Here is an 11,995-nt window from a genome sequence, read left to right as displayed (position 1 = left end):
ACGATACGAGAAAAGTTCCAGAGCCGCCGCCATCGCGAAGCCAAGATTCGGGGGACAGAAGTCTCTGTTCCGGCAAGCCGCCGGGACGGGGAATTGTCCCCGGAAGGCATCTCCATCGACACCACCGCCATCTTCATCGCCGCTGCTGTCTCCTATGATGAGGAGGGAGTAGTTCTCCCCCGAGGCTAAGGGCCGTACCGTAGCTATGTGGTTCATCTCTCTCTCCCATGTGATCTTTATGTGATCATGAGCTTTGTGATCTAGTTGAATATCATCTATGTGCTACTCTAGTGATGTTATTAAAGTAGTCTATTCCTCCTCCATGATGTAATGTTGACAAGTGTGTGCATCATGTAGTACTTGGTATAAGCTATGATTGTGATCTCTTGTAGATTATGAAGTTAACTATTACTATGATAGTATTGATGCGATCTATTCCCCTTTCATAGCCTCGACGGTGACAAGTGTGCATGCTATGTTAGTACTCGGTATAATTGCAATGGTCTATTATGCACTCTAAGGTTACTTAAATATGAACTCCGAATGTTGTGGAGCTTGTTTACTCCGGCTTGAGGGAGCTCTTGTAGCCCTACACAATGAATGGTGTTTGTCATCCAACAAGAGAGTGTAGAGAAAGTAGTATTTGTTTATTCAGTTATGTGATCAATGTTGAGAGTGTCCACTAGTGAAAGTATGATCCCTAGGCCTTGTTTTCAAACATCGAATCACCATTTATTTACAGTTCTGTTACATGTTTGCTTGCTGCCATCTTTATTTCAGATTGCAATTACCACTTATAATCATCCATATTACTTGTATTTCACTATCTCTTCTCCGAACTAGTGCACCTATACATCTGACAAGTGTATTAGGTGTGTTGGGGACACAAGAGACTTCTTGTATCGTAATTGCAGGGTTGCTTGAGAGGGATATCTTTGACCTCTACCTCCCTGAGTTCGATAAACCTTGGGTGATTCACTTAAGGGAAACTTGCTGCTGTTCTACAAACCTCTGCTCTTGGAGGCCCAACACTGTCTACAGGAATAGAAGCGTGCGTAGACATCAGTATGTTGAATAATTCGAATAAAAAAATGTTGTGTGCATGAAGATGTCTGGGTTTCAACCTCCATTTAAAAAAATAGATGTTCTAGTTCTAGTATCCTTTTTTTGACAAAGGGGATATATTAATATCACGAAGATACCAATTGCCCCTAGCCTATACAACAATGGAATATCCTAAAGAAATTACGGATGCACACAACCAACTACAAAAAGAGAAAAAAGAATATATACAAAAGATCTTGCTATAGTGATCAAAACCTTGTACCTGCAGCACAAACCACTGCTAAGATAGCACCCGGAGTCCTTTCTTACAAAGCAATGCATTCAACAAGGCCATTGCCAGGCACAACCAATCAAGGCTAAACCTTGAATTTTCACCTTGAAAGATAAAACTCTGTACTCCTCATGTGCTGCAGCCCCCGCTTACCGATGTCGCTGCTCCAAGTCTAGAAACACCAAGCGAAGTCCTCATCGCCATGAAGACTCGGTCCGCCATTACTAGACCTCAGCCGCTAGGACAATCTATGCCACTGTCTTTTGGATGGGAAACAAACACCGACATGTTCCATGATGGCAACATCCATCGAATCTTCGTATCACTCCATCCTGAAGCCACAAGGCCAAAAATATGGGTGCACACGACCGAATCCCATCCGATCCAACAATCTATAAGCATCCAACGCCCAATGGTAGAGCATTTTGAAACTCGTCACCGGCAAGATCAATGAAGGCGGATATCAAGCATAGCACCTTCTTGGCGCGAGAAGAACCCAATGACCACCTCCTTTATTAAGCAGATCGTAGGCCCCCACACCGCCGCATACGGGGGTCCCAATAGTAGACCGGAGATCTCAGCGGGCACCGCCACCACCACCCACACCACACGAAGATGAGGGGCTGAGCAGTATCGAGTCCCTTGACCTAGGCGTCGTGCTGCCCTTACAGCCACAACGATCACCAAGGTTGTCAAAGAAGTCCAAGACCGCTGCCCATTTATCCATATCCGCCGGACGAGCCACACCAACCAGGGCCGCGACGAAGCTCGGACGACAGGGAGATGTGGGGCAGGAGGGGGAGGGGGGCAGCGGGTAGGGTTTTGCCCGAGTCGCCTCCCTCGGAGCGACGCGAGCCTAGTCAAGTAGGACAATTGTCCAGCCTCTCCACCAACTAATGACCCAAACATCCATTTTAAGCACGAGTATTAGGATTTTTTTTTTATCTTGGTTAAACACCAAGCCTACTCCTCATGATAATTGCATGAGTATCGGGAAATCTAAACCTCAAGTATAAATAGGAATTCATTTTCCACTATGGGTGGTAATATAATCCAAGGATTGGACCTACACCTATTTAGACGATGATACAGCTTCACAGTGGTTTACTTGAATTGAATGATTTTTTTTGTTTTCGCTTTTTCTTTGCACGATGGGTATGGATATTGAATAACTGTGTGTATTCTTATGCAGAGGCCAGTGTAATGCTTAAACCTTTAAAATAAGGGCAGCGCTGAGCGTCCCCCGGGGGATCAAATCCCCGATCCCCCGGGTGGACAGCCGTCCGATTTGACCCCACAAGCCGTCCGATTTCAGAACTCGTCACATTAAAAAAGGCAACCCGATAAACAAAAAAATTCCCTCCTCGTTAGCGTACAAGTCCTGGACATCGCTTGAGGCGCTCCCGTGACTCTGCTTGCAGCCTCGCCTGTAGCAGCGGCGGCCGGACGTAGCAGCGGCGGCGACCTCCTGTAGCAGCAGCGGCGGCCCGATGTAGCAGCGGCGGCGGCCTCCTGTAGCAGCGGCGACGGCCGGATGTAGCAGAGAAGGCGGCCTCCTGTAGCAGCGCTGGCCGATGTAGCAGCGGCGGCGACCGGACGTAGCAGCGAAGGCGACCTCCTGTAGCAGCGGCGACGGCCGGACGTAGCAGCGAAGGCGGCCTCCTGTAGCAGCGGCCGTGACCGGACGTAGCAGCGAAGGCGGCCTCATGTAGCAGCGGCGGCCGGATGTAGCAGCGGCGGAGGAAGAACGTAGCAGCATCGACAATGTAGCAGCGCTGGTCGATGTAGCAGTGGTCGTGACCGGACGTAGCAGCGAAGGCAGCCTCATGTAGCAGCGGCGGAGGAAGAACGTAGCAGCACCGGCAGCCGGATGTAGCAACACCGGTGACTGGATGTAGCAACGGCAGAGGAAGAACGTACCAGCACCGGCGGGCCGGATATACTGGCGCTTGCACCTGGCACGGGCGGCTGCAGTGCGACCGGCCGCGACTTGCCGCTGCACCGGCGGCCAGCTTGCAGCAGCCCCACCCCCTTGAGGCACCGGTGCTCTCCAGGGTCGTGCGGCGGACTCAAAGCGGCCGTACTTGGTGGTCGTCGGCGAAGATTGTAGTCGGGGCTGGCCGGCAACCTCCCTGGCTCTCGCATCACAGCGGCCGGAGCGAATCATGGTGGGGCGGCGCGGAGCAGGGAGGAGCGGTGGGATCCATGGCGGGAGTCGGCACGGCAGTGGAGCAACAGCGTGGGAACGACGGCGCCGCAGCAGCGTGGGGAGACGGCGGGGCGGGAGCCTTGGGCGCTACGGTGCTCCATTCCTATCCATGGAGGCGTGCTCTGCGAAAGAGAAGATGGGGAAACAGCACGAAGAGATAAGGTAGTGCTGGCTTTTTTTTTCTGCCACGCGAGGACGCGTGTCACGCCCAGAAGGAGGAGGAAGCGGGCGACGCGTTCCCCCGGGGGATGGTAAGCGTTTTCCTTAAAATAATAATGTATCTATCAATCTATGTAGAAATTTTTTTGACAACCCCCGTGGTAAATTAAACGAGATCGCATCTGCGCGCGTTCACGGCAAAGCAGCTTTCCACCGTCGCTTTTGGTGAACCACCGGCACCCATCATCGACCAGACTATGCCACGCTGAGGAAGTTCCGATGCCGCTTTTGAGTTTTTCTTCACACATCTGATCCAAGACGCATTGTCTTGAGAATAACTGCAAAGTATTTGTCCTTGATCTGAACTACTCTTACACCTTTCAAAGGGCGAACTCATTTGTGTGACAACTCGACGGCACCGACTCAGTCGTACGTTCGTAGGGCAGGGGCGAGAAGTGATTTGTGTGTCGAAGACTCGAAGGGGATGGCTCCAAGAAGGGTAGTATCACGGACACGGTAGAGTACAAAGTGCACACACAGTTGATTGAGGCCAAGGGACGGCGAAAACAGAGCCCTCGTCGTCACACCGCCGTCCCCGTCACGGGTCGCAACCACCACTCTATATATCACCAGTCCTAGCCTGCGCTGCCATCAGTACTTCGTAGGCAGAGGACGGCGAGCAGCACGAAGCAATGGCCATGGCGGCGCCTCCGTTCCTGGCCACCGCACTGCTCGTCCTCACCCTAACGGCGCTGTGGTGCGGCAATGCTGTTCGCGCGCAGACGCCGGTGTTCGCGTGCGACGCGTCGAACGCGACCCTGGCGTCTTACGGGTTCTGCAACCGCAAGGCGTCGGCGTCGGCGCGCGCCAAGGACCTGACCTCGCGGCTGACGCTGGCGGAGAAGGTGGGGTTCCTGGTGGACAAGCAGGCGGCGCTGCCGCGGCTGGGCATCCCGGAGTACGAGTGGTGGTCCGAGGCGCTGCACGGGGTCTCCTACGTCGGCCCGGGCACGCGCTTCTCGCCGCTGGTCCCCGGCGCCACCAGCTTCCCGCAGCCCATCCTCACCGCCGCGTCGTTCAACGCATCCCTCTTCCGCGCCATCGGCGAGGTCAGCCTGCTTCCCCCCTGCTCTGTTCATTTCGATCTCCATTGCCGCCGCATTGTGATTGATTCCTTTCCTCGATGAGCTTTCTCACGGTGAGTGCGAGTTGTTGGTGGATTGGGGAATGGAGATTCGATCCGTGCAAGTGCAAAGTCTCGGCAGAGAATGTTGTGCTTTGCTTTTGCTCCTCCCCTGTTCGTCCGTGCGATGCGGTGAAAAGCCGCTAAAGCGCCTAGTGTAGCAGCACAGTGCATTGGATTCGCGACATGGTCTCTGGATTACACTACGTATTCCGATCCGATTGTTACTTTCCGGCGGCGGCTTGCCATTGGCGACGCGCGGCATGCGGTTAAACGCTGCTGTTAATGCTAACCTACCCCGCGCCGTGTTAAAAGAAGCGCCGGCGCCGTAGCATGCATTTTCTACTATCTTTTTTTTGTTCTTAATCTAGCTAGGCTAGAACAATACTACTTGCATGAGTATGCATGCGTTTTTGCTTCTTCGTTGCCATGGAGATACTCATGTTATAGTACTAGTTAGTACACTTCTTTTTTTCTCTCATACTCTAGTGAAATTTGCACAATTTTGTTACTCCTAATCAATGCCGACATGCCGAGAACACCAGCTGATTTATCTACGGAAAATGTCTTTACATCTAAATTTAGATAAATTTAAGACATGCTTTGTCGAAAGAATGAAGTAGTACTTGCACGGCAACCATTATTTCACCCATCTTTTTCGATAAAGAGCGCTTTATTACTCGAAGTTTCAAACATTACACTCAGCCTCTACATAGCCATTTAAGTATTCAACAAAAATGAGTACACAAATTTGACCCATCTAGAAAGAACAGATGCAAATCCGAGGTGTACTCCGGCGTTCCCCTCCCAGCTCTCAACCACTAAATTTGAAAGAACACTAATGAGTAATGAGAAGATTCCGACCGTCCAAAAAATGTCAAAGTTTAGAAAGGGGTGGACATACTTTGTCCAGCAGCTGTGCCGTCTGAACAAAATTAGCAGGCTGCATTGCCCCAGCTCCATCAAGAGCATTGCAGTACTAGATCATGGACAGCAGGGTAACTCCCAAGTGTTAAAAATGGCAACCGTGCAAGGTTTCCACCCCTGCGGCGGTTCACGAACTACGACGTGATAATGTGTCACGGGAATTTGTACGTAGCAAGCAGCGCCGCAGCCGCAAGTGGGTGTTCCACCGGCGGCAGGCTGCCGCCATGGCCCCAAACTAGAATTTATCATTCCGGTGCTTTACACATGTGATATTCAGTAAAACATTCACATCTTACCAAATCCGAGGTAACACGCAGGACCACATTGGAATACCGGATTAGTCCAGGCATCACTTCGCCCGCACAACAGTCTTCCCCACCACATGTGTCTGCACAGTGCATGAACATGGACACTGATTATTTCCTGAACCCGAGACGATACACTGATCATGTCTCACCGTGGACTGCATTGCTTGGATCCTAGCTAACAGTGAACACCTCGATCGCCTGTCAGGAACAAAGCATCTTTTTTTTTCTTCTCCCCATCGTCCGTTGTTGAGGCGTCGTTGTCCCATGGGAATTGATTCAGAAACGGGTGCCCAAAAGCTGGTCCATTATGAAGTTTTGATATACTGGTATCTGAGGTCCATGCCCGGCTCCGTGCCGCTTTTGCCAAAGTGCGAATCGTCGTCGACTCCACCTGTCCCTCGATCATCGTCTACCTCTTGTCCCCGTCCAGTTTGGAAAAAGCGGCGTTCCAACTACTTGTAGCAGACGATGCTGCTTCTGCTTCTAGAAATTTAGGATACAGATTAACAAGCTGATTTAACGAAGCTAAGAAAACGACCTGCGTGCCTAATCCACCACCGTATTGAAGTCCTCGTAAGTGTTTTGACTAATCGCTAAAACGGACTACAGGCTAGGAATTTGATTGCATTTGGAAAAATTGAGACATTGCTTAAGCTAAGCTGGATGTGGGACTAATCGCTAGATGCCCTTGGAGAATTAGACTGGAATCGAACAGCTTGCCTAGTGCACACCTACCATATTAAGGTTCTCATAAGTCGCAAGAGTCCAGCAGGCACTGACCACTTCAGAGACTCCGGTCTGTCGGCCATCTTCTTTCTTCGATCAGTTGCACCTACCATACTGATTGACCAATGCACAGCCGCTACCACTTCACAGTACTGTGATGATGCAGTGCACATCTTGCGTGTGTCACACAGACAACCTAACATTCAAATTTTATCTGATAAAACGAAATTCTGAAGCTTTTGTTTCATGTGTGATGGTGCAACAGGTGGTGTCGAACGAGGCTCGCGCGATGCACAACGTGGGCCTGGCGGGCCTCACGTTCTGGAGCCCCAACATCAACATCTTCCGGGACCCGCGGTGGGGCCGCGGCCAGGAGACCCCCGGCGAGGACCCGCTGCTGGCCAGCAGGTACGCCGTCGGCTACGTCACCGGCCTCCAGGACGCCGGCGCCGGAAACGCCACCGACGGCGCGCTCAAGGTCGCCGCATGCTGCAAGCACTACACCGCCTACGACGTCGACAACTGGAAGGGCGTCGAGCGATACACTTTCGACGCTAAGGTACACTATAACTAACTCGCACTATTGTTGCTGATCACTTCTTCTTCTGCTAAGTGTAGCTTGCTAGTACGTTATTTTTTTGCATTGGTAGGCTGTCATGATTTGCTTGATGGCGATGTGAGAGGTGAGGTGGTGCTCATGGCTTGAGCTTGAATGCGTTGTGCTCTTTTACTTTCTTGCTTGCGTCTCTGCGCATATTCAATGGACTCTGCGTCTCTGCCGGACATGCTCGTAGCTGATGCCTGGTGGAGTATGTGCGGGTAAATGAGTGTGCTAGCTTGCCCCAGCTTGCAAGCTGTAGCCGTGCACAAGTACTGACGATATCTCGTCCAGCATAAACAGTTTTGATTCACCCATGTGGCAGCAACTAGCCTCTCCCTTTCGACTAATTTAATCGATCCATCACCATTTCTTATAGACAGCTACATAGCTAGCTCGAATCAATGTCAAGCACTCGGTGGCGTGCGTTCTGAATTACCAGATCCGTTGCTTGCGACGCCGCTCAACACCGACAAGGGCATTGCTAATTTCTCCTGTTTAGTTACTTCCGTGGAAGTAAAACTATGCTGCTGCTTCTTGGTTCGACAGCAACATGCTGCTTTCTACTCCTAGTTTGCACCTTCATCCACTCCACTGCAAACTTAATTTAGATATGAAATTTCCAAGTTAATCACACCTTGAGTACTTAGCTAATGATTAGGGAATGTGAGGACACGTGTAGATGGATACAAACATGCAGCGTGATGTTAATTAATCGCCCCAGATTCTGCTGGTTGCAGCTCCCGGTCATGCCCATTGCGTAAAACACATTTGGAGTAGTATAAACAATCCTGCCAAGGCACCTCCCTGGCAGCGTCTGGGAGCCCTTGTCCCGGATTCTCTCCATTTTCCTATGCATCTAGGGTAGTGCGGTGTCCATGTTTGGACAGATACAGGAGAGCGGCATTTTGTTTCAGTGTGCGTGACTGATGAACACTAAGCAGATAAGATTATAAAAACGCTAAAACCTTTAGTACGCCTAATCATTGGTGTCGTATTCGGCATCGTGCATCTGGGCATGCTCCAGCAACCAGCACTCAGAAGATTGTCACTAGTGTGTGTCACTCCAGCATTATTGTGGGAGAAGCAACATGCCAAGCTTCCTGAATATACATACCTCAGTGAACTAAAACCTTTACAATGAGGGATAAAAACAATTAGCAGAAAAAGCAGGCAGGCCTGTAACACCTTGTTACCGTGTGAATTCAGGTGTCGCAGCAGGACCTTGACGACACGTTCCAGCCCCCGTTCAAGAGCTGCGTGGTGGACGGCAATGTGGCCAGTGTCATGTGCTCCTACAACAAGGTGAACGGGAAGCCCACCTGCGCCGACAAGGACCTCCTGTCCGGAGTCATCAGAGGGGACTGGAACCTCAACGGGTCTCTCCTCTTGCCCTAGCTTGTGCACCCTTGCTTGGATTGTGTACACTGTGTAGTACTAGACTACTAGCTAGCTATTTCAGATAATGATGCACATTTTGAAATTCTGATGATATCCTTGTGTGGTTCTTCACTGCAGATACATCTCTTCAGACTGCGACTCGGTCGATGTGCTCTACAATAAGCAGCACTACACCAAGACGCCCGAGGAAGCTGCCGCCATTACCATCAAATCAGGTTCGTTCGTTGGTCCGTCGCAAAACACTTCTGAAACTGTATATGCATCCCAAATGAAGTACATATAGACAGTGTGCAGTTGCTGCATTTGATGGCTCGATCAGACTGTTCAGTTTCTTCTTTAATCTTTGACAAACCATCAGCTGATGGTTGATGATTTTTGAGCGTAACAGCTAGAAGCTATGGGAAATTAGTTCAAGCCGAGATTAGCTTGGCTAGTTGTAGCCATCAAGTTGTTAGGGCGTCCGGTGTAATTGATGGGGTATTGGGGACATCCTTTTAAGCTTTGGGGACCTTGACAACCCGCAATCTGACCTGACAAAAGCATCCCCGGTTAGCGTCGGTGTGCCCACGCAATTATCAGCTACTTTCATAGCACATCTACATTGTCTGTTAGGTGTTCAAGTCATCCATGGTCCATGCAATTAAATCTTGTTCAAGTATGCATGCCATAATATCAGTACTGTCTTCTATTGACTGTCAAATTCATATTACTTTTGACAATTGTTGGTGAAGCAGAAAAAAAGAAAGAAAAAAAGCAAGACATTGTTGGGAAGCAGATCAGTTGACACTATCATAGAATTTCAGAACTTTGCTGAATTGTGCTATGGCAGGGCTGGATTTGAACTGCGGCACCTTCCTGGCGGAGCACACGGTGGCGGCGGTGAAGGCCGGCTTGGTGTCTGAGGAGGACGTCGACCGGGCGATCACCAACAACTTCATCATGCTGATGCGGCTGGGCTTCTTCGACGGTGACCCGAGGAAGCTCGCCTTCGGCAGCCTCGGCCCCAGTGACGTGTGCACGTCCTCCAACCAGGAGCTGGCCCGTGAGACGGCGCGCCAGGGCATCGTGCTGCTCAAGAACAGCGGCGCCCTCCCGCTCACTGCCAAGTCCATCAAGTCCATGGCCGTCATTGGGCCCAACGCCAATGCCAGCTTCACCATGATCGGCAACTACGAAGGTATCAGTCAAGCTTCTCATTGCTGGCCATGAATTTTGATTTGTCAGTTAAGCAGAGAAGTTGTGGAATAAGTGTTTGCGTGCTGACATTGCCCATCAGGCACGCCGTGCAAGTACACGACGCCGCTCCAGGGGCTGGGCGCCAACGTGGACACTGTTTACCAGCCGGGGTGCAGCAACGTCGGGTGCAGCGGGAACAGCCTCCAGCTCAGTACCGCCGTGGCGGCCGCAGCCAGCGCCGACGTGACGGTGCTCGTCGTCGGGGCCGACCAGTCCATTGAGCGCGAGAGCCTGGACAGGACGAGCCTCGTGTTGCCAGGCCAGCAGACGCAGCTCATCTCCGCGGTCGCCAACGCCTCCAGTGGCCCTGTCATCCTCGTCGTCATGTCCGGTGGGCCGTTCGACATCTCCTTCGCCAAGGCCAGTGACAAGATCTCCGCCATTCTTTGGGTCGGCTACCCCGGCGAAGCCGGTGGCGCCGCCCTCGCTGACATCCTCTTCGGACACTACAACCCAAGTAAGCTGCATTCCATCACTCAATTACTTGTCACCACATTATGTCGAGCACCAACTGACAAGCGAGCGCCCACTATATTTTGTCATGGATACAGGCGGGAGGTTGCCGGTGACGTGGTACCCAGCGTCGTACGCCGACACGGTGGAGATGACGGACATGCGGATGCGGCCGGACACGTCGACGGGGTACCCGGGCCGGACGTACCGGTTCTACACGGGCGAGACGGTGTTCGCCTTCGGCGATGGGTTGAGCTACACCACAATGTCGCACAGCCTCGTGTCCGCGCCGCCGTCGGAGGTGCCCATGCGGCTCGCCGAGGACCATCCATGCCGCGCGGAGGAGTGCGCGTCGGTGGAGGCCGCGGGCGACCACTGCGAGGGCCTTGCGTACAACGTGCACCTCCGGGTGGAGAATGCGGGCGCGGTGGCCGGCGCGCACTCGGTGCTCCTGTTCTCGTCGCCGCCGTCCGTGCACGGCGCGCCCGCGAAGCACCTGCTCGGGTTCGAGAAGGTGTCACTTGCGCCCGGGGAGGCTGGCACGGTGGCCTTCAGGGTGGACGTGTGCAGGGACCTGAGCGTGGTGGACGAGCTGGGCCAGCGTAAGGTGGCCCTCGGCGGCCACACGCTGCACGTCGGCGACCTCAAGCACACCATGAACCTACGGGTTTGATCCAAAAAGCGATTTCATTTGGTAGGGGTGATAGAATTCCATGGGAAGTATGGGTCGTGGGAATTGGTTAAGGGAGGTGAAATAATTTAGGTGCTCCCCCAACTGGGAGTAATGGGAAATGGGGAGGAGTTCTTTTGCTACGGTTGTTTGGTCGATTTGATTCGATTCATTTGGAATTGCAAGGACGATGTGCAAATGTAACCAAGTGTAGATTCATTGGAAGGGAGGAATAGCTCATTTCATCCACTGGATTCAATTCGATTCGTCTCTAATCTCGTGTTCTATTTTCGGTGTGTTCTTTTTTTAAAGATAAGATGGGGATTCCTTCCATGTTTTGATGTTGAGAGTGATGAAGAGGTTGGGGATGTAGATGATGTCCCTGATGTTGCCTTAGTGGAAAAATCTGACCTTCCTATGCCATCCTTGGCTTGGAAGGAAAAAAACAGTGGGGTCCTATCCAAGTTACAAAGAGATGGTAAAACTGCTATTAAGAAGGGTCAAGAAATTAAGAAGTCTAAAAGGTTGGAAAATCTCAAAAGGTAACAAAATTTATGGTTTTTCAAATTCTTTTGCTGCTCTTGAGAATCAGAATTTATTTGATAAAGAAAAAAATGCTGGCATTAGCCCGGGTCACAAAAATATGAATGCTGACTCTATTATTAATAAAGTTAAAGAAATTGAAGTTAACGGGCTTAAAGATTTCCATATGTACAACCCTGCTTTGTTTCTCCCTGTTGATAATAGTCTAACTGTGGATGAGATAAGAGTGGGTGTGGAAAATGAGGA

General features: G+C 51.3%; 1 protein-coding gene across 2 annotated transcripts; it reads left to right on the top strand.

The window, feature by feature from the left end:
• Positions 1 to 4,396: 4,396 nt before the first annotated feature.
• Positions 4,397 to 11,465, top strand: LOC124674857 (beta-D-xylosidase 4-like). 2 transcript variants are annotated; one of them, XM_047210912.1, is made up of 7 exons: positions 4,397 to 4,681; positions 7,225 to 7,407; positions 8,656 to 8,825; positions 8,965 to 9,062; positions 9,677 to 10,024; positions 10,124 to 10,540; positions 10,635 to 11,465. In XM_047210912.1, exons 1-7 carry the CDS (start codon positions 4,397 to 4,399, stop codon positions 11,207 to 11,209), a joined length of 2,076 nt encoding a protein of 691 aa, XP_047066868.1. In that variant the 3' UTR covers positions 11,210 to 11,465. The 2 variants fall into 2 exon arrangements, with proteins under 2 accessions (XP_047066868.1, XP_047066867.1); XM_047210911.1 differs by having other exon boundaries at positions 4,558 to 4,813; positions 7,114 to 7,407.
• The last annotated feature ends 530 nt before the right edge of the window (positions 11,466 to 11,995 follow it).

Source organism: Lolium rigidum, chromosome 7 (genome assembly GCF_022539505.1).
Source record: "Lolium rigidum isolate FL_2022 chromosome 7, APGP_CSIRO_Lrig_0.1, whole genome shotgun sequence".
Lineage (NCBI taxonomy): Eukaryota > Viridiplantae > Streptophyta > Magnoliopsida > Poales > Poaceae > Lolium > Lolium rigidum.
The sequence above is the reverse complement of the archived record's forward strand: the minus strand, read 5'-3'. Positions and strand labels throughout refer to the sequence as shown.

Coding starts and splice junctions, on each gene's coding strand:
- LOC124674857 (XM_047210912.1), top strand. CDS start 4,397: ATGGCCATGGCGGCGCCTCCGTTCCTGGCCACCGCACTGCTCGTCCTC. Junction 4,682..7,224: donor AGTACGAGTGGTGGTCCGAG/GCGCTGCACGGG, acceptor CGCGGCCAGGAG/ACCCCCGGCGAGGACCCGCT. Junction 9,063..9,676: donor CGCCATTACCATCAAATCAG/GTTCGTTCGTTG, acceptor GTGCTATGGCAG/GGCTGGATTTGAACTGCGGC.